Genomic DNA, 23,653 nt, shown 5'->3' on the forward strand with positions numbered 1-23,653 from the left:
GAGATGAATAACTCTAAGAAACAATGTGAGATTTAGAGATGGTATGGTAACACACATACGAATGTGTGTTTTGAACAAAATGTTTTATCCGACACTTTGCAAAACAACACAAAACGAGAGAATACAGCAAGAACATCGGAATTTTATAAACAACAAACCGATAAAAATAACAAAGTTCTGCAGGACATTGACGCTCGCTTTGCTATTTAACGTCGTAATAAAGTCTGAGAATTAAAACCGCTCACGATAACAAATGAAATTACCAACAAACGCGACGAGAACGTATTTAAATTCACTTGACAGCTAGCAGTCGGAAATGTCGGATTTATTTTCATTTGGCGGGATGGCTGCTTCACTGTAATACACTATACTTACATACTACAAATTTTGTTTTGCTACTTAGTGCCTTTTCTGTTTGGAGATACTAGAAGGATAACCTCATTAAGTTTGGTTTATTGATAGTTTCCAGAGGCTATTGAAAAAGTCTTTCGCTGGACCTACAAAAGATATGGACACGTTATCACGCATTTTATTTGTGACTATTTTGTTCGGAAACCAACTATAAAATGAAAATACAAAATTAAATTAGATCTTTACTCTATTTTTCTTCAGGAAAACAGGTCGACATGTGTAGCTTCACAGATTGTGGCAGCACCGTTGAGTGAGATATATTTCTACTATGTAGGTAGCGCCAGAGACCTTATTGTATGTGGGCTGGATTAAAGAGGTGGTGTGGTGGGGGAAGGAGGTCTGCCGAATGTGGTGTAAAAAGCGTTTCTTGAAAAGTACAGCCAATTAAATAATTTTTAATAAAAGAAAGTTTGTGTCGCTAGCGCAACAGTTAATTTGTTTTCGAACGCTGTAGAAAGTGGACTATGGCATTGGCATGTGTGAAGGTCACTTTAGGCAGGGTATTAGGGTCCAAGCCACTAATCTGTGGCAGAGCAACCCCTAATGTTGGCGGATTATTCCAAGTACAAGTATGTGGAATATCAGGAAAAGCACTGAGGGACAAGAATTATAAAAGACCAGCACCTTGGCCTTATAAGGTTGGTATAATTTCTAGTAATCTAGGTTATGTTTTCATAGCATAGAAACTCAATTTTGTGGGGGGAAAAAAGAGAGAGAGAGACAGACAGACAGACAGACAGACACACACATTACGTCGTTTGCTAAACGTTAATCGTGTCGTAAAGTAATCTTGTACTAACGGAGCATTTCAAATAACGCATTTCTATACGGTGCCAATGTTGGACTCGCAGATCAGGAAGAGAGCAGACAAAACATTTGTAACCCTGAATTTCCAGTTACTCTCTAACAGAATCGAAGCAGTGTACAGCCAAATAATGTTGTACTGATCCATTTGAATTTGCCCTGTGTTATCTTTGTGTAGCAAAGCAACCCCTAATGTGTAGATGAACCGTAAGAAATGTTGGTAGTACTTAACATCTGGTTAGTGTCCAAATATACTCGTAACAGCACTACATCTATAGGTTTGGTTTAATACAGCCACTGTACTTGCTATAATCTTTAATTTAAATATCATGAGGAACGGGAAAGAAAGCACTGAGGCACATAAAATTTTGGATTTGTAGGGATCCACAGCCTCCAGACACTTAATAAATGTAAGCATAGCCCATAATAGGCTGTAATGCGATGTTTATTTAATCGTGTGATTAGCTAACTTCAACTAGGCCTTACTGAACAGTATGCATTCGTTCAACTTCAGCATCTTCATCCAAACATGTTGGTATTTAATTACAGAATCCCATGCCGTACTAGGCAAAGTCCTCAAAATTTTGTACTTGTGGGGATCCACAGCCTTCAGTTAAGTTGAACGAATGTATACGGTTCAATAAGAATTGTCCACTGGGGGAGGTGGTACCTAGCTGCTTGACAATAACGCTAAGTCGAAATTAGCTAATCACAGTGATTAAGTAAAAATTGCACTACAGCCTTCTATAGATAATGTTTACATTTACTGAGGCACGTAATTTTCCTGCAGTGCGAAGTGCTGGATTTGTTGTCTTTGCTGCATTTGATTATTATATAGAACCATTGGCTTCTGAAAATAGTGGACTTTGCACCTAAAAGCCACTTTTTTATGAAAAGGAGCGGTATTTGGTATTACAGAAGTGTCAGATTCCATCTGTGTGTTTTAACCATGACGCCATCAGTATGATGGAAATGGCTACTTCTAGCGTATACAAAATGACGACGACGACGTCACTTCATACACACTCCAACAGACACGAACAAAATAAAAATGACACAGTGTCTCACTCCAAAAATAAAATGGAAACTAACGGGACAACCGTTGAAAATTAGGGGTTTAGGACAGGGACATTTAAATATACAATAATACAAAAAAAACACTGCACCATCCCAAAACAAATAATATTTAAAAAAAAAATTAGAATTCCTTTACACTCACAAAACGATAGGAATCGGACATTTTCCTTGACTTATGAAGCTCAACTGCTGATACAGATACCAAAGAACCAACTACCACCACCCCAAAAAGGGGAATAGGACATTTCCCAGTTCCCGTGACCTATATAGCTCAACCGCAGCTGTTGATACCGAAAAAATCAACAGCTAAAGCTCCAAAAAGTGGAACCAAATCAAACAACTCAAAAACCCAAATACCCCATATTCACTACATCAGTTAAAACCCAACCGACCTACCATAAATATACAACACACAAAACATCACAGTTACTATACAGGGTTTCCCATTTATCTTGACCACCCTAAATAACTATTTGTCCAGTTGCAAATTACAAAATGTTTCAAGCGAATGTTCTTTAGCCGTCAGGGGGACATCAATCAACATGATTGCCTTCATTGTAGCTTTGTTTTTTTACAAAGACATAAACAGCAGTACAACTTTTTTAAATGGTACCCTGTATTTTTTATTTGGTAATTCATTTCCTCTCCTAAAGACCTGTTCAGAAATGTATCACAGTGTACCATTCACTGAAACATAACGTTATTAATTACATAACACAACATTGACTTTGAGCCCAGGATCACAAACTCCTACACTTGCTGGAGTTGTCAGAAAACAAATTAAAACCAAGTAAAAACATAACACAGAATTGACTTTGACTCTTCTGTACCATTGCCCAGCAGTAGAACATTCAAAAGGGTTCAAAGTGGTGACCCTGGACACTGGTGCACTCATTGAATGAAAGAATTATTTACTGCTTCCTGTGTTGCCTGCTGAAGAAAATTACAAGCAAGTACGATATGTTCCTGCACGTCCTCTGGAGTTGTCGGAATATCGTGATAGACAACATCTTTGATGCATCCCCAAAGAAAAAGTCCAGAGGATTAAATCAGGAGACCTATTAGGCCAAGTAACTGTTCCTCCTCGACCAATCCATCTGGTAGGATATCTTCAGTCCAGAACACGACGTGCACACAAGGCATTATGTGCTGGAAATCCATCGTGTTGATACCACATAAGCATTCTGGTTCTTAGCGGCACTTCATCCAGAAGAGGAGGAGAATTCATCTGAGGAAGTTGGCATACGCTGTGCTGTTTAGACTACCATTGATGAAATAAGGATCAATAATTGTAGTACCAAGCATCCCATACCAGACGTTGACTCTCCATTGTCGCTGATGTTCCACCTGTCTAAGCCATTGTGGGTTGTCGCTGGAACAATAATGTATGTTCCTTGTATTTACCTGTCCTTTGTTTGAGAAGGAGTGTTCATCAGTAAATAGAACATTTGAGTAGTTCTGGTTGGCAAGGATTTGCTGCCATGCCCACTGACTGAACTGTACAAAATTCCGGAAATCATTCCCATGCTATTCTTGATGTAGGTATACATGGTAAAGATGGAACCAGTGACATGTAAGAATATGATGTACACTGGTTTTAGGAATGCCAATCTCGTGTTCAAGCTGTCGCCTGCTCACATGTGGATTCATAGCAATTGAAGCAAGAGCAGTGCGCAAGTGCTACGATGATAGTGTTGTAGAGGGTTGAAACTTCCAGTTTCCTGAAGCATCACAACAAGACGAGGAAACATCCATCCAGAAGGTGGGTTCTTGTCACGATATCGCTCTCTGTACAGTTCCGCTGCCTGTGTATCATTTCGCCTACCTTCAACAACAACAATAAAAGAAACGTCATGTTGATGCAGTTAGTAGGAAGAACAGCCTGTACTGTATGCCTACTCTACACAACAGTAGGTAAAAGGGCTAAACTACTGTACTAAATGTACCCGTACATAAGAAAATAGTATTGCAATTACTGTTATGCTAACTTTCATTTCCCATAGAGGAGCAGCATTTCTACCTTCTCTTCATTGGTGTACATTCTACTCGCACAACTCTTCAACTGACTATCATTGACGGACTGACGGGTGTGCATTCTACTTATGTTTACATTTGTCCTCTGTCAATGTGAACTCGTGAATGTGTTCCATAGCATCAACATCAATGTTATGTTATGTTATGTAATTAATAACATTGTGTTTCAGTGAATGGTACACTGTGATACATTTTTGAATAGGTATTTAGGATAGGAAATAAATTACCGAATAAAAAATGCAGGGTGCCTTTAAAAAAGTCATACCGTTGTTCACAATTTTGGAAAAAAAAAGGGGGGGGGGCAAATCAACTGATTGATGATGTCCCCCTGAAGGCTAAACAACATTTTCTGAAAACATTTTGTAATTTGCATCTGGACAAACAGTTATTTAGGGTGCTCAAGATAAATGGGACACCCTGCATAGTAATTGTGATGTTTTACCTCTGGCAATACCACCTACATTTGCTACTGCGACCCCCCCCCCCCCCTGACACACACACACACACACACACACACACACACACACACACACACACACACACTCACACACTCTACCATGGCCCATGGCCATGGCAACATTTTACAAATTCCACAGCTCAAAATGTCCTCTACACACAATGCAGTCCTCGTGCACGAAGCATCAGGAACATTCTTTTGGCAGCTTTACTACAGCAACAAATGTCTGCTGACACTTACGGGAATTAGTATCACATTACTTTTGAGTGTGTGTGAGAGAGAGAGAGAGAGAGAGAGAGAGAGAGAGAGAGAGAGATATGAGATGAGAAAACAGCCATTGGTCCTCCTTTTATGCTGTTCAGTTGCCATTTTGAAATAAAACATTTATGTAATTTTATGCACACCATTATCAGTGGACTGTCAAAGTTAAAATTGTTTAATATAAACATTAGGGTAATATGGAATTTACATTGCTGAATGAATGCAGCTATTCTGATAGATTGTAGGGATAGGGTGTAATGAGGTATTCCGGAAATACGGAAGCGTCCGATCCCGCCCGTCTGCTTTGACCCATGACATCACAAATATGGCGGGAACGGCCACAAACCACAATTCCAATATGGCGCATATAAAGTCGGTACGTACACATTATGAGGACGAAAATACATCGAAACACAAACACACACTCTTTCCACAAAAAGCCTAATGACACTAACGGGACAAGCACGGGAAATGGGGTGTTTTTGAGTGGGGGCAAACTAAATATAAACAAATTTAGACACCCAGCCCCATACAAAACCACACAAAATGACGAAAAAAACCGACATCACAAAACTCCCCAAATACCACTAAACACAATCACCTGGAATCGGACACTTCCCTTGACCTATATAGCTCAACAGCAGTTCCCGATCCCATAAATTAGGATCAAACACTTCCCTTGACCTATAAAGCTCAAACATTTCCCAATACCAATATCAACATACACAGCCACACATTGGGATCGAACACTTCCCTTGACCTGCGCACTGTTAATGTTATCCGTCATATCCATTCCTGAACAAAAACAACAACCGATTAATTTTACTAAAATTACCACAAGATGTACAGCGAACAACACTAAATTAACCTTCACACAAAATCGTTAACTCACTGAAACGAATTCCACTACAAACACAGCCGGCACTCGAACAATTCTGGATAATGAGGGAAAGCAAACTGAGCCTATTACACCACACAAACGAAAACCCTGAACATACCACCAGAGAGCACAACAAACCACAACACGACGACATCTACAAACACGCCACGCTCGCAAACCAAACTCCGCGCCGTCATGACGTCACACACAACACCCTTACGTCACGGGTCCAAGCCGACGCGTGGGATCGGACGCTTCTGTCTACCCGGTATTCCTTTACTGCCTTGTTTTGCAGTTTCCAGGATTATGATTTTCCTGTCCAATAATGCACATTGGCAACCTGTTATAGACTATTGCACCAGAACGTGAAACTCTGTCCCGAAGAGGTGCATAGTCTATACAGATTTCTTTTAGTATGTCGATTGTAAATTTCACAGTTCATTCTATGTTCATTCTAATTACTAACCATAGATAAGGCTAGGGAGTAAATGTATTGGCATGTAGATCTTACGTATTTTATTTCTTAATAATTCATTAGATCGTGATTTGTACAAAAAGCACATCATGACAAAGGCCAAGTCGGAGTAGGTGAGTGATGCTAGATGTTGGGAATTGCTGTGATGATTAGGTTCAAAACCTACATTGCTTGACATAATGGGAATTAATTTAAGGGGAAATACATAGGGCCTACTAAGGAGTTTAATAGCTCTATAATTTAAAAAAAAAAGAATAAATAAACAAAACCAGCTAATGAGTACTTGCTCTCTGTGGACATATCATTACTGTATCACCTTCTGCAAATAGGTTTCAAGCTGCAAGTTTACAACCATAATATTCATACTTGGTTGTCTGTTTACTTGCATTTGCATATGTAAGTGGATGAAATGTTGTAGGATAGTTCTTGTAGATGTGCCTCTATGGTCCCAGCATTTCTTTTGTGTGTGCCTTTTGACAGTTCAATGCTTTTGCTTTTTTGAAAGGAACAAAATGGTACATCTAATAAACAGTGCAAGCTGTTGTGTTCTTTGAAGTGTGACATCAGTGTTACGTAGTTGGTGTTTGTGATCTTTTTGTTAGAATGTTGTTTGTGCTCTTTTACAATATGTTTTTTTCTTATAGTGGCTGGTAGTGTAGATTTTGTTTCATGCTGTCTACATCTATTCTCTGTGAACCACTGTGAGGTGCATGGCAAAGGGCACATCCTATTGTACCAGCTATTAGGTTTCTTCCTGTTCCATTCATGTATGGAACTCAGCAAGAATGATTGTTTGAATGCTTCCATGTTTGCAGTAATTATTCTAATCTTATCTTCACCATCCCTGTGTGAACAATACATAGGGGGTTGTAGTATATTCCTAGAGTAATCATTTAAAGCTGGTTTGTTAATAGACTTTTCAGGATAGTTTACATGACTGTCTTCCAGTTCAGTCCCCCCCCTGCGGGGTCGGGGGTTAGAATAGCCCCGCGGTATTCCTGCCTATCGTAAGAGGCGACTAAAAGGAGTCTCAAATGTTTTGGCCTTATTTGATGGTCCCCTCTCAGGTTTGACCTCTATCTTTCTAAATTGTTCTGAAGAGCGAGCCAATTGGGGAAGGGCGCCTTACTTGGTGCACTGTATCTGTCGTGCATTGAGACCTTTAGCCGGCTTTCTCATCGTTGCAATGGTGTCCAGCTCGTTTTCTATCTCTTGGGTGAGGATACGTCCATGGGTTCGATTTCCACGCTGCACTGTGCAGTGTTGTTTGTCGCTGCAACGACGACCTCATACATTTTTGCACCTAAGATCCAGCACGGTAGCCAATCCGTTGTGGTGGGGCCGCCATGTACCCTGTTGGTTGTAGCCCCCCTGACAACACAGGGATCGCTCTACTGATACCTGCGCCGTTTACTCCCCATGTATGCCAAGGAGTAGATGCCCATCTTCCTGGGGCATCGGGACTCCCGGCAATGGCCATCCTGCCAGGTGGCCCTTGCTGTGGCTGGGTGGCGCCCGTGGGGAGGGCCCTTGGTCGGAGTAGGTGGCATCAGGGTGGATGACACGCAATGAAGCGTGGCACATCATCTCTTGCTGGTGGCCAGCCACCAGCAGTCTCTAAGCGTTCTCGGGCTCAATTTAAAGGTAACGTTTATGACCCCAAATCGTTCCCATTCCTGGCCACACCCTGGGAGGAACAAAAGGCAATGACTGACAGTGACACGTATTCGCCCCGGTATCTCGTCTGTACCAGAGCTGATGGGGAATCCTTTGTCTCCGTGAAGCCTCAGTTCTTTGTAGAGCATTTAGAGGACAAGTTTGGGGAGGTGGAGGGCTTGTCCAAAATGCGCTCTGGGTCAGTTTTGATAAAAACGGCATCCTCCGCCCAGTCACGCAGGTTACTTGCTTGTGACAAGTTGGGGGATATTAACGTTACCATAACACCACATAAGAGTTTAAATATGGTCCAGGGTGTTATTTTCCATAGGGACCTCCTTTTGCAGTTTGATGACGAGCTGCGCGCCAACTTAGAGCGTAGAGGTGTTCATTTTGTCCGGTGCGTTCATCGGGGTCCGAGGGACAATCAGGTTGCTACCGGTGCCTTCATCTTGGCCTTCGAGGGTGATACATTACCGGAAAATGTCAAGGTGATGGTCTGCCGTTGTGACGTCAAGCCCTATATCCCTCCCCCGATGCGGTGCTTTAAGTGCTGGAAGTTCGGCCATATGTCTTCCCGCTGTACTTCCAGCCTCACATGTCGAGATTGCGGATGCCCATCTCATCCCGATACCCCATGTGCTCCACCTCCCATATGTGTCAACTGTGGAGAGACTCATTCACCTTGCTCGCCAGACTGCAGGATCTTACAGAAAGAACGCAAAATCATGGAATATAAGACGCTGGACCGACTGACTTACACTGAGGCTAAGCGGAAATTTGAACGGCTACATCCCGTGCGCATAATGGCATCTTATGCCTCCACTGTCACTCCTGCTCCAGCTCCTTTAGCTGCACCACAAACAGTCAGCTCTCAGAGTCAGAGGACCTCACCTGCCCCTTGACGATGGGGGGCCCCTTCTCTCGCTGTTGCTCCCACACAACCTACCTCGGGAGCAGCACCTACTAAACCAACGGGGACACCAGTCCCCACTTCTAAGCCGGAGAAGCGTAAGTCTTCTTCGGCTTCTCTCGCTCGGAAGGGATCCCTTGGGTCACTCCCTTCCCAGGTTCCTACCAGCGGCACAGGAGACACCAACCAGTGGCTGAAGAAGCCACAGGTCGCTGGTCGTCGAGCTTTGCGATCATCTTCGGTCCCAGAGACTGACTCCAATAAGCCCTCTCAACAACGACAACCAAAGGAACAGCGAGAGAAAATGACATTGAAGACCCGTAAGACCAAGGCACCTGTAGTGGCACCTACTCCACCACTACCTACAAGCTCTGCATCTGAGAATGCGGTGGAGATTCTTGCGTCTGCTGAGGACCTCGATCTCGCCGGTCCCTCAGACGCAATTGATAGCACTTGCACGGGTGCTCCATCGGAGGCAGCAGGTGACCCAGAGGCGTAATCTGCCTTCCCAGTCCCGTCACGCCTTTCTCAGCCATGGACAATTCCATCCTCCAGTGGAACTGCAGCGGTTTCTTCCACCATCTAGCTGAGCTCCGACAGCTTATCAGCCTTCACCCTTTCTTCTGCATTGCTCTTCAGGAAACTTGGTTTCCAGCAATGCGAACCCCCATCCTCCGGGGCTATCGGGGTTATTATAAGAACCGGGCAGCTTACGAAAGGGTGTCTGGTGGCGTCTGCATATATGTCCTTAACTCTCTTCACAGCGAGTCTGTCCCTCTACATACAGCTTTAGAGGCTGTCGCTGTTCGGGTGTGGACGCCACAGGCTGTTACCATCTGCAGTCTTTACCTTCCACCGGATGGTGATGTCGCGCAGCATGTCCTGGCTGCTCTGATAGCCCAATTGCCGCCACCTTCCTTATTACTGGGCGACTTCAACCCCCATAACCCTCTGTGGGGTGGGTCAGTGGCAACAGGTCGAGGCGCCACCATTGAGCATTTATTGGCACAGCTCGATCTTTCACTGTTAAATGATGGTTTCTTCACACACTTCAGTGTGGCGCATGGCACGTACTCCGCCATTGACCTTTCGATCTGCAGCCCTAGCCTCTTACCATCTGTCCGATGGAGAGTGCATGACGACCTGTGTGGTAGTGACCACTCTCCGATCTTTCTGTCACTGCCACAGCGTCAGTCTTCTGGGCGCCCTTGCAGGTGGGCAATGAATAAGGCTGACTGGGACTTGTTTTCCTCCATTGCCGCTATTGAGCCTCTCTCTAATGATGGCATTGATGCGGTGGTTCAGTCAGTCACCACGGGCATTGTTACTGCCGCCGAATCTTCCATTCCCAGTTCTTCTGGGTCCCCTCGGCGGCGGACTGTGCCTTGGTGGTCGCCTGAGATTGCTGAAGCGATTAAAGATCGCCGGCGGGCGCTCCAACGTCACAAGCGACATCCCTGCATTGAACACCTCATCACCTTCAAACATCTGTGTGCGCGGGCCCGCCGCCTTATCCGCCAAAGCAAGCAGAGTGCTGGGAGCGGTGTGTGTCCACCATTGTCCTCCGTGTCTCTCCATCGCAGGTCTGGGCCAAGATCCGACGCCTCTATGGCTATCGGACCCCTGTCAGCGTCCCTGTGCTCTCACTGAATGGAGCAGTTTGTACAGACTCCGACGACATTGCCAACCGCTTGGCAGAGCATTTTGCTCTGAGTTCCGCTTCTTCCAATTACCCCCTGGCCTTCCGCTCCATTAAAGAGCGGATGTAACGTCAGAGCCTTTCTTTTCGCACCCACCATTCTGAATCCTACAATGCTCCATTCAGTGAGTGGGAATTTCACAGTGCCCTTGCCCCTTGCCCTGATACCGCTCCTGGGCCAGATGGCATCCACTGTCAGATACTGAAACACCTTTCAGTGGACTGCAAGCGACGCCTCCTCGACCTTTACAACCGTCTCTGGGTCGAGGGTGAGTTTCCGTCGCAATGGCCGGAAAGCATTGTCATCCCCATTTTGAAACCGGGCAAGAGCCCTTTGGAGGTGGACAGCTGCCGCCCCATTAGCCTCACCAACATTCTTTGCAAGCTTCTCGAACAGATGGTGAGCCGGCGCTTGAATTGGGTACTGGAGTCTCGGGGCCTTCTGGCTCCGTCTCAGGGTGGGTTCCGTAAAGGCCGCTCCGCCACCGACAATCTGGTGAGTCTGGAGTCGGCCATCCGTACTGCCTTTGCCCGCCGTCAGCACCTGGTCGCTGTCTTTTTCGACATGCGGAAGGCGTACGATACGACATGGCGTCATCACGTACTTTCCACGCTTCATGGATGGGATCTTCGGGGCCCTCTGCCGATCTTTATCCGAAATTTTCTGTCGTGTCGTACCTCCTGCGTGCAAGTCGCGGCCTCTCATAGTTCCTCCCGAGTCCAGGAGAACGGGGTACCACAGGGATCTGTCCTCAGTGTCTGCCTGTTTTTAATCGCAATAAACGGGCTCGCTGTCGCGGTGGGAAATTCTGTCTCCGCTTCCCTGTATGCTGACGACTTCTGCCTTTACTACCGCTCTACTGGCATTGCAGCTTTTGAATGTCAGCTACCGGGCGCTATCCTCAAGGCGCAGTCTTGGGCTGTAGCGTGTGGTTTTCAGTTTTCGGCTGCCAAGACCCGCGTTATGCATTTCTGCCAATGCCGAACAGTCCATCCTGAGCCGCGGCTTTATCTTGCCGACGAACTCCTTGCTGTGAGACCCACAGGTTTTTGGGTGTAGTTTTTGATGCCCAGCTGACTTGGCTGCCTCATATTCGGCAGCGTAAACAGGTGTGTTGGCGGCATCTAAATGCTCTGAGATTACGACCGTCTCTACCAGGCGTTAATCCAGTCTCGTCTGGATTATGGGAGCCTGGCTTATGGCTTAGCATCCGCATCTGCGCTGCAGGTACTGGACCCAATCCTACACAGCGGAATACGCCTTGCCACTAGTGCTTTCCAGACCAGCCCAGTGGACAGCGTACTAGTGGAGGCAGGTGTCGCTCCATTGCGGTTCAGGCGCCAAAATTTACTGTCCGCTTATGCTGCCCATGTTTTTAGCTTGCCCGGGCATCCAAACTATCGTCTCCTGTTCCCGCAATCGGTCGTCCATCTGCCAGAACGTCAGCCCCGGTCAGGTTGTAGGATCGCGGTCCGCGTCAAAGAGCTTCTCTCCGGGCTTAGGGTTTTCACTGTTCCACCTCCTTTCCGGGCCACTTTGCGTACACCCCCATGGTGTGTTCCTCGCTCTTGCCTTCGGCTCGACTTGGCACAGGGCCCGAAGGACTCAGCCCCTCCAGAGGCCTTCCGCCGCCGCTTTTATTCCATCCTGGCCACGTATCAGGGCTCTGACGTTGTTTACACTGATGGTTCGATGGTTGCTGGCCGTGTCGGTTATGCGCTAACTCTAGGGGACCATTCCGAACAACATTCCTTGCCGGCTGGCTGCAGTGTTTACACTGCTGAGCTGGTCGCCATCTTTCGAGCCCTAGAGTATATCCGCTCCTGCTCAGGTGAGTCCTTCGTGATCTGTAGCGATTCCCTGAGCAGTTTACGAGCTCTCAACCAGTATTTCCCTCTTTCTCGTCTGGTGATGGCTATCCAGGAGTCCCTGCATACTCTTGCCCATTGTGGCTGCTCTGTGGTCTTTGTGTGGACCCCCGGTCATGTCGGTATCCCGGGCAATGAACATGTTGACCGCCTGGTGAAAGAGGCCACCAGGCAACCATCTCTGGATGTTGGCCTCCCAGAGACTGATTTGCGAGCGATCCTCCGCCGAAAAGTTTTTGCGCTTTGGGACGCTGAATGGCACGATTGGATCACGCCCAGTAAACTCCGTGCCATTAAGGAGACGACGACTGTATGGCGGTCATCCATGCGAGCCAACCGCAGGGACTTAGTCATCCTTTGTTGGCTCCGCATTGGCCACTCCCGGCTGACACACAGTTACTTACTGCGTCGGGAGGACCCTCCTCTGTGTCGCTGCAGGCAGCTTTGACAGTGGCCCACAGTTTGTTGGCCTGCCCCCTTTTAGCTGTGGTCAGGCGGACATTTGCGCTGCCTGATACGCTCCCTGCCCTTTTAACTGATGACCCTGTTATGGCTGGCTTAGTTTTACGTTTTATTCGGGCAGGGGGTTTTTATCATTTAATATGCGTGTTTGTTTTATTTTATTGTTTTGTGTTGATTCTGGCCTTCGGCCTACGGTTTTAAACTGAGTTTTTGTGTTCTCGGTGGTTGGCTTTTCCTTTTTTTTTATTCTATGGTCGGCCAACCACTGCCACACTCCGTGTGATTTTAATTTGTTCTGTCTGTTCTTTGTCTGAGTTTTTCTTGTCCTGTGTTGTCTGTTGTCTCTATTATCCGTTTTTTACTCTGTGTAGTAGTTTTTAAGTTTTGGAACAAGGGACCGATGACCGTTGCAGCCTGGTCCCTTTAATCCCACAAACCAACCAACCAACCAGTTCAGTCCTTAAACAAATCTATGACCATTTGTGCTGCCCGTCTCTGTATACATTCTGTGTGCCCTGTTAGGCCTATCTGGTCTATCTAGTACTGGTCTCTCTCTCTCTCTCTCTCTCTCTCTCTCTGTCTCACACACACACACACACACACACACACACACACACTTGAGCAATATTCTAGAACTGGATGCACAAGTGATTCATAAGGAATCTCTTTTTGTAGATTGATTGCAATTCCCCTATGTTCTACCAATAAACTAAAACCTACCACCTGCTTTACCCACAACTGAACCTATGTGATTGTTCCATTTCATATCCCTAAAAAGTGTTTCCCCCAGGTATTTGTGTGAGTTGGCAGATTCCAACAGTGAGTCATTGATATTACAGTCATACGATACTATGTTTTTTGTTTAATGAAGTGCACAATTTTACATTTTTGGACAATTAAAGCAAGTTGCCAATCTTTGCACCACTTTGAAATCTTATCAAGATCTGCAGCTTCTTTCAGATAGCACTTCATTGTAGAAAACTGCATCATCTGCAAAAACCCTGATTTTAATATTAATATTGTTTGCAAGATCTTTAATATACAACATGAACAGCAAAGGTCCCAACATTACTTCCCTGGGGCACACCAGAGTTTCTTCTACATTTGATGATGACTCTTGATCCTACCAAAAAGTCCTCAGTACAGTCACAAATTTCACTTGATATCCCATATCATCATGCTTTTGACAATAAGTGTATGTGTGGTACTAAGTCAAATTCTTTTCAGAAATCAAGAAATACTGTGTCTACCTGGTTACTTTGATCCAAAGCTTTTACTATGTCATATGATAAAAGTGTGAGTTGGATTTCACATGATTGATGTTTTCGAAATCCCTGCTGGTTGGCATTAAGGAGGTCATTCTGATCAAGATACGTCATTATGTTTGAACTCAGAATATGGTCTAAGATTCTGCGACAAATTGATGTCTAGGATATTCGGCAGTTGTTCTGTGGATCACTTCTACTACCCTTCTTGTAGAAAGGTGTGACCTGTGCCTTATTCCAAGAACAGCACGGCTTTTTTGTTCGAGGGGTCTACGATAGATTGTATGTAGAAGATGGACTAACTCAGCCACAGATTCAGTATAGAATCTTGACAGATTCTATCAGGCCCTGGAGTTCTGTGCAATTTTAAAGATTTCAGCTGTTTCTCAACACCATTGACACAAATACTTATTTCATTCATCTTTTCAGTGCTACAAGGGTTAAATTGGGGAATTCTCCTGGGTTTTCCTTTGTAAAAGAGCATTTGAAAACAGTATTAAGCATTTCAGCTTTTGTTTTGCTACTCTCAATTTCAGTTCGTGTCTCATTCGCTAGGGCCTGGACACTAATTTTGGTGCCGCTAACAATCTTTATGTATGACTAAAACATCTTTGGGTTCTGTGAAAGATCACTTGACAATATTCTGCTACAGTTACTCATTGAAGGAATCGCGCATTGCTCACTTTACAGCCAAATGCATTTCAGTCGGCATCTCTCTCTGTATGTAGCCCTGCACTTAGTTTTACACCTATTATGCAGTAATCTCTTTTTCTTTAGAAGTTTCTTTACCATGACTGTATACAGTGGAGGTTTACCATTATGAACTATTCTACTGGATACATATCTATTCAATGCAAGGTCAATTATTGTTTTAAACTTGAGCCAGAGTTCCACTACATGCTCCTGCCCTGTGCTGAAAGTTTCAAGTTCCACATTTAGATATGGCATTCTGATTGTTTATCTAGTTACTTGGTGCTTGTTTGAGTTGTCTTTTGTACTTCGGTAATCATTGTTGCCACATATGCGTCATTGTCACTGATACCAACTTCAATGTGGACATCCTCAGATAGGTCAGCTGTGTTTGTCACCATTAGATCCAATATATTTCCATCATGAGTAGGATTCTAGGTAGTCTTCAGAGGAGGCATTTACTAAAGTTTCACAGGATGTCTTATCATGCCCACCACTAACAAAACAGTAATTTTCCCCCATTAATTGTTGAATGATTGCAGTATGATGGGGAAATTATGCACAAGTGAACTGAGATTATCTCTAAAGGCTTTGGCTACATCAGGAGATGGGTCTGGAGTGTAATAGAAGGGTCCAATTATCATTTTATGCCCTCCCCCTAATACTGAGTCTTGTCCAAGCAATTTCACAGCAGCTTCAATTTCTGCCTTGGTGGATTTGAGTTTCTTGTCTGCTGTGAGAAATAAACTACCTCCATTTCGCATTTGCCTACCCTTTCAATGTTGTTGTTGTAGTCTTCAGTCCTGAGACTGGTTTGATGCAGCTCTCCATGCTACTCTATCCTGTGCAAGCTTCATCATCTCCCAGTACCTACAGCAACCTACATCCTTCTGAATCTGCTTAGTGTATTCATCTCTTACTCTCCCTCTACGATTTTTACCCTCCAATACTAAATTGGTAATCCCTTGATGTCTCAGAACATGTCCTACCAACCGATCCATTCTTCTAGTCAAGTTGTGCCACAAACTCCTCCCCAATTCTGCTCAATACCTCCTCATTAGTTACGTGATCTACCCATCTAATCTTCAGCATTCTTCTGTAGCACCACATTTCGAAAGCTTCTATTCTCTTCTTGTCCAAACTATTTATTGTCCATGTTTCACTTCCATACATGGCTACACTCCAAAAAAATACTTTCAGAAACGACTTCCTGACACTTAAATCTATACTCGATGTTAACAAATTTCTTTTCTTCAGAAACGCTTTCCTTGCCATTGCCAGTCTACATTTTATATTCTCTCTACTTCGACCATCATCAGTTATTTTGCTCCCCAAATAGCAAAACTCATTTACTACTTTAAGTGCCTCATTTCCTAATCTAATTCCCTCAGCATCACCCGACTTAACTCGACTACATTCCATTATCCTCGTTTTGCTTTTGGTGATGTTCATCTTATATCCTCCTTTCAAGACTCTATCCATTCCATTCATCTGCTCTTCCAAGTCCTTTGCTGTCTCTGACAGAATTACAATGTCATCGGCGAACCTCAAAGTTTTTATTTCTTCTCCATGGATTTTAATACCTACTCCGAATTTTTCTTTTGTTTCCTTCACTGCTTGCTCAACATACAGATTGAATAACATCGGGGATAGGCTACAACCCTGTCTCACTCCCTTCCCAACCACTGCTTCCCTTTCATGCCCCTCAACTCTTATAACTCCCATTTGGTTTCTATACAAATTGTAAATAGCCTTTCGCTCCCTATATTTTACCCCTGCCACCTTCAGAATTTGAAAGAGAGTATTCCAGTCAACATTGTCAAAAGCTTTCTCTAAGTCTACAAATGCTAGAAACGTGGGTTTGCCTTTTCTTAATGTAGCTTCTAAGACAAGTCATAGGGTCAGTATTGCCTCACGTGTTCCAATATTTCTACGGAATCCAAACTGATCTTCCCCTAGGTTGCTTCTACTAGTTTTTCCATTCGTCTGTAAAGAATTCGCGTTAGTATTTTGCAGCCGTGGCTTATTAAACTGATAGTTCGGTAATTTTCACATCTGTCAACACCTGCGTTCTTTGGGATTGGAATTATTATATTCTTTTTGAAGTCTGAGGGTATTTCACCTGTCTCATACATCTTGCTCACCAGATGGTAGAGTTTTGTCAGGACTGGCTCTCCCAAGGCCGTCAGTAGTTCTAATGGAATGTTGTCTACTCCTGGGGCCTTGTTTTGACTCAGGTCTTTCAGTGCTCTGTCAAACTCTTTACGCAGTATCATATCTCCCATTTCATCTTCATTTACATCCTCTTCCATTTCCATAATTTTGTCCTCAAGTACATCGCCCTTGTATAGACCCTCTATATACTCCTTCCACCTTTCTGCTTTCCCTTCTTTGCTTAGAACTGGGTTTCCATCTGAGCTTTTGATATTCATACAAGTGGTTCTCCTTTCTCGAAAGGTCTCTTTAATTTCCCTGTAGGCAGTATCTATCTTACCCCTAGTGAGATAAGCCTCTACATCCTTACATTTATCCTCTAGCCATCCCTGCTTAGCCATTTTGCACTTCCTGTCGATCTAATTTTTGAGATGTTTGTATTCCTTTTTGCCTGCTTCATTTACTGTATTTTTATATTTTCTCCTTTCATCAATTAAATTCAATATTTCTTCTGTTACCCAAGGATTTCCACTAGCCCTCGTCTTTTTACCTACTTGATCCTGTGCTGCATTCACTACTTCATCCCTCAAAGCTACCCATTCTTCTTCTACTGTATTTCTTTCCCCCATTCCTGCCATTTGTTCACTTACGCTCTCCCTGAAACTCTGTACAACCTCTGGTTTAGTCAGTTTATCCAGGTCCCATCTCCTTAAATTCCCACCTTTTTGCAGTTTCTTCAGTTTTAATCTACAGTTCATAACCAATAGATTGTGGTCAGAGTCCACATCTGCCCCTGGAAATGTCTTACAATTTAAAACCTGGTTCCTAAATCTCTGTCTTACCATTATATAATCTATCTGAAATCTGTCAGTATCGCCAGGCTTCTTCCATGTATACAACCTTCTTTTATGATTCTTGAACCAAGTGTTAGCTATGATTAAGTTATGCTCTGTGCAAAATTCTAAGATGGCTTTCTCTTTCATTTCTTACCCCCAATCCATATTCACCTACTACATTTCCTTCTTTCCCTTTTCCTACTACCAAATTCCAGACACCCATGACTATTAAATTTTCGTCTCCCTTCACTATCTGAATAATTTCTTTTATTTCGTCATACATTTCTTCAATTTCTTCATCTGCAGAGCTAGTTGGCATATAAACTTGTACTACTGTAGTAGGCATGGGCTTCGTGTCTATCTTGGCCACAATACTGCAGTCACTATGCTGTTTGTAGTAGCTTACCCGCATTCCTATTTTTTTTATTCATTATTAAACCTACTCCTGCATTACCCCTATTTGACTTTGTATTTATAACCCTGTATTCGCCTGACCAAAAGTCCTGTTCCTCCTGCCACCGAACTTCACTAATTCCCACTATATCTAACTCTACGCTCCGATCCGTAGAATGCCAGTTTTCTTTCTCCTGATAAGGATGTCCTCTTGAGTAGTCCCTGCCTGGTGATCCAAATGGGGGACTATTTTACCTGCGGAATATTTTACCCAAGAGGATGCCATCATCAGTTAATCATAGAGTAAAGCTGCATGCCCTTGGGAAAAATTACAGCTGTAGTTTCCCCTTGCTTTCAGCTGTTCGCACTACCAGAACAGCAAGGCCATTTTGGCTAGTGTTACAAGGCCAGATCAGTCAATCATCCAGACTGTTGCCCCTGCAACTACTGAAAAGGCTGCTGCCCATCTTCAGGAACCACACGTTTGTCTGGCCTCTCAACAGATACCCCTCCGTTGTGGTTGCACCTACGGTATGGCTATCTGTATCGCTGAGGCACGCAAGCCACCCCACCAACGGTAAGGTCCATGGTTCATTGGGGGGGGGGGGGGGGGGACCCTTACAATATACACTTAAATTTCCCCAAAAATCTCACTATCAAGTTTAGGTTTCAACCAGCTCTCTGTACATAGCATTATGAGAGTTTCGCTGCTTTTCATGAGTGCTTCAAACTCTGGCACTTTGTTGCGAATTCTTTGGCACTTCACCATTAGGATTATAATACTCTCACCTCTGTGAGGAATTTCTTTTGATCTGACACTGATACTTCTGGGTTTCCTACAGCTATTGTTACCTGGATTGGATGGAAAGCCACCTAATCTAAAACAAATCTTTGTTTGCACCCCACACAGTAAGCTACCTGAGTAGCAGCGTCCGTTGTGTAGTGCACACCTGACCCATTTAGTGAGACCTTAGTTCTCAACCCTATGGCACTAGTCCAGGATGTCACTGCTTATCTTGTCACAGAACTTTCGAAGTCTGATTCACTCCTTCCACTTGACTCAGAACCAAAGTGCCATGATCAGTTCTAGGGACAATTCTGCAAATTGTGAGCTTCATTGAAACTCTGCAGAAGTCTGGTCTTCTCAACCTCCTGTGCCTGTCACTGGAATTACCCAAAAATGATTTCGGATCCCAGATGACAGGCATCATTTGTGCCAACGTGCACCACAAACTGCAGCTGGTTGCACCCTGTTCCCTCAGTGGCTGCTCGCATAGCCTTTTCAAACATGTTGAATGAGGCTCCCAGACACTGAGTGTGTGCACCTGGTGGCCTTTCCTATCCCTTGCTGTCCTTTCCCTGAGGGCTACCATCATTCACCATCTGTTTGGATTGCCAACAATTAATAGGCCCCTACCCTTTTGTGTTTGACTCCTTGTGATACTGGACTAAACAGGTTCCCCAAAAACAGATGAAATGAGTCCCACTGGCTCAGTTTCATCGAAAGACGGCACCTCAGTCTTATTGCTTAAGGGGATCGGTACAACATCCTGAGTCCTCTTTGGTCCCCTTTCACCCTGACTGGATGCCTAGGTCTACCATCGACACACCACTCGCTGTTAAATGGACGAGTAATGACAGATCCTGTACTTTCTGCAGAGGAAACAGGATCCAAAGGAGAGAATAGTACTTGAGGTACCTCTGGTACCCAGGGAGATCTTCCAAAATACCTATTCGCAGCAGCTGCCAGTCATTTGACAGTCAGGGTGGTTTCCAGCTGCCTACGAATGTGAACCAACTCCTCCAGTGTATGAGAACAGTATTCACCGTGGGGCTGTATTTTGGCTGGTGCAATGTTTTATAAGGCAATGAACTAATAACTTTAAATTGAGCCTGCTGATTACCTTTTAATCTGTTGAGCTAGAAGGTTGCTAATTCCCTATAAGAACTGAAGCAAAGACACGAATTTCTGTTAACACAGCACAAAAACCTATGATAAAAACTACTAATTTCATAAAACTTTTGAAGTTAATTATAATTGTTAGCAAACTTGAAAAGAGAGGTACTTTATAACAGCAAATTAAGTTCATACAGTGACAAAAGTGATGCAGCAAAGGATTAGAAATTAAAATAATTACATTTAAGCCAGTTAACTTAATAATAATATCAAATGAAAGTGCTGGCAGGTCCACAGACACACAAACAAACACGAACATACACACAAAATTCAAGCTTTTGCAACAAACTGTTGCCTCATCAGGAAAGAGGGAAGGAGAGGGAAAGACGAAAGGATGTGGGTTTTTGGAATGACTCCTTACCCTCTCCCTTAAAACCCACATCCTTTCGTCTTTCCCTCTCCTTCCCTCTTTCCTGATGAGGCAACAGTTTGTTGCGAAAACTTGAATTTTGTTTGTATGTTCGTGTTTGTTTGTGTGTCTGTCGACCTGCCAGCACTTTCATTTGGTAAGTCACATCATCTTTGTTTTTAGATATATTTTTCCTACGTGGAATGTTTCCCTCTATTATAACCATAATAATAATATCAGTAATATTGATAATGATACAAAAGTAAAAACTTTCAAAATAGCTTATGAGATTGCAACCTATAACATTCTACACATCAGGAGTGTATCTTAATCACTACAGTACACAACCACTCGTGCAGGCTCGGAAAAAATCTTACCTTCGTAGTCTCAGATGCTAAAGCATATGTTAAAATGAAGGACTAATTAAGGAACACGTATTTTTTTGTTTTCTCCAAAAAAAATTCTGCTGACAGTTACCCGAGGGAAGGAAGTCGTGTGCATCATGTGTCTGTCAATTGTGTAAAATTTGTTGTGTGTGTGACCGTATTTTCACTATCTGTATATCATACAAAGTATTTTCTGAGATGGAGATTGGAGACTAGCCCAGCATTTGCCTAAATGAACGTCGGATATAGGTTGGTCGGTGCACTAGCCACAGTGTCGTGCCCTAGCATAGGACAGAGGGAAGAGCAGGATACAGGCCAGTCTGCGATTTGCGAGTGGTGAAGAGTAAATGCAGAAGGACAAACTTCCAGTGACAGCAGATCGGTTGGGCACCAAACAGTGTCGAGGGGCATTTATGAGAAGTGCAGATTTTGGAACTCGAGAACATCAGGGGTCCGAATTACGCTATTTATTTGCATTATGACTAACTACTACACTGTAGGCCAGTTCTAAACATACGAAAAAGCAAAGGGTGCAACTGGCTGCATAACAGAAGTTGGTGATGGTGGTTGTGGGATGAGAGCTAAAAGAAGTAGCAAACACTTGCAGCATAAAGCATCACTTCAAGTGAGAAAACACTCAGTCGGAGTTTACCCGAGATCGGCTACGAGTGACTCAGAGTCTGCGGCCTGACTTTCTGAGTGAGAACTTCTCCAAATACAAAAAAACCATTGTTAAAGGATTGTCGTGGCTTACCGTTTCTATCTGTAGAGTGTCTGGTGATCCACAGGCATTTCACGGGCACCGGCCGATCTTACGTGGGGCTCTGCATGTCCCCAGTGAGTCTGGCTGACTGGATTCACGTTTCTCCCCCTCTCCTACTGAGTAGGTATGGATGTTACTGGCTTTTAAACAAACTAACTAACTAAAAGTTCAGTAGCAACAGTTTTGAGCTGCCCTTCGTATTATGGCTAGCAGCAACAGCATTTCATGTCAGTCGGGCCCACCCTGGGGCCTCTTATGAGTGGTGACTGCTGTTTTGGCAGTTTTACTCCTTTTCCATCTTGCTCAGACCTGTCTAAACCCAAAGACATTGCTGCTTTCAGGAGCAACTGTCTGTGCTGAAACGTGCCTGTTTGTAACCGTGTTGTACTGTGAAACCTTAGGCATTGTGTGAGGTTGCCAGTTAATTCTCTCGAGTGAAACTTGTAGCTCGAGGCAGCTGCTCAGAGTGTCTGCAGTTCACAGGTGCCTCCCGTTACTCTTTACCTCCTATAACCTACACGCTATCTTGTTTGTCCACTCTCTGCATCGAGTGTCTCGATTTCGTACGAGAGTGCCCTCGCCGGCTTCCAGCAGTGTTAAGCTTAGCGACATACGGGTCGATATACTTTCAATATATCGCGACGGTTGTCAGTCCACCCTGCAGATTCGGTCTGGATCTCCCGTCTCTGGAACTAGCACACTGTGGATTACACCCTATGTGCAGGCGACGTCCCAATAGAATCTGTAAAGGACATTTTACTTATCTTACCATTACCTACTACTGAAGAATGTACTAGTTTAAAGGACACGTGCAAAGAATTCCGACATCGCTAACCAGTTTCTAGTGAGATTAGTAATAAGTGGTGGGTAAGCCACTGCGCGGTATTGCGGTAGCGACTGTGGGCCGGTAAATCCAGAGTGGCGACATCTGAGTCAGAGTAACATGTACGCCAAAGAACTGTGTGTCGGGCTAGCCGTACTCGGCAAAAGCTCGCACCGCGCATTGCCGGTATTAGCAGAGCGGGCAACGTAATTTCACCGCACCGGGGTGAGACGCTCGTTGTGAGCTACGTGATTGGGGGCTGGATAATAATGTGACACACACACCTCAGAGCAGTATAAACAGGTCTGAATTTTAAGGCAGATTCATTCCAAATTCAGCAGCAGCACCAGAAAAAAATATGACATCTTATACGGGGGAAAAAATTGTCATTCTTCTATTCTGTTCCTGTTTGTGCCACATCATTGCATCACTGGACAAAGTTGACATCTGGTATCAAGAGGTTGAGTTGACTCAGTTTCTAGATTCGTGTAGTGGTGGTGCTGATGCGAGTTCATGTCTAGTTTGCTGTTGTTTCTCTGTGTAAACTATTGTAGTTCTAGTATATGTTGGCACAGTGTGGATAATACACCCAGTGTCTTAGACACTGCTTTACAAGTTTACACGTTTCTTTAAGCTAAAACAGGATCCGTGACCCCCCACCCCACCTTCAGTTTTTCAAAGAATTGAAGTCTCACTTGTAAAATACTTCCAGATGTCTGATTACTTTCCAAATTGAGTTAAATATTCGATGTTAAGCACGTAAGTGAGAAAAAATATCAAAAAGGTTTGAAATTACTTTTAAAGCCCGTTGGAAGCCACCAAGTGCTCTCATTCTAAAATACTGTCTAAATATAATATGGGCAGTATGCACCTCATTAGTTACACTGCCTCAAGATGTATACGCCATTGCTAACTGTAATACTAAACTGTTAACATATTATTATACCTCTTAATGAGTAGATTTTGACAGCATTTTAAGTTTTAATATTAGCTCTGTAATTATATGAAATATTCAAAATCATATTGTTGTTGCACCTAG

At 43.9% G+C, this 23,653-nt stretch overlaps 1 protein-coding gene across 1 annotated transcript in view; it reads left to right on the forward strand.

Annotated features, from left to right (window-relative positions):
• Positions 1-709: 709 nt before the first annotated feature.
• The window catches only part of LOC126427375 (NADH dehydrogenase [ubiquinone] 1 alpha subcomplex subunit 10, mitochondrial), a 78,878-nt gene continuing 55,934 nt past the window's right edge, over positions 710-23,653 (forward strand). The window contains exon 1 of the mRNA XM_050089722.1: positions 710-1,049. Within this exon, the coding sequence (XP_049945679.1) occupies positions 876-1,049 (174 nt within the window). The 5' untranslated portion in view covers positions 710-875. The remainder of the gene's footprint in view (positions 1,050-23,653) is intronic.

This window comes from Schistocerca serialis, chromosome 11, assembly GCF_023864345.2.
Source record: "Schistocerca serialis cubense isolate TAMUIC-IGC-003099 chromosome 11, iqSchSeri2.2, whole genome shotgun sequence".
NCBI classification, from domain to species: Eukaryota; Metazoa; Arthropoda; class Insecta; order Orthoptera; family Acrididae; genus Schistocerca; species Schistocerca serialis.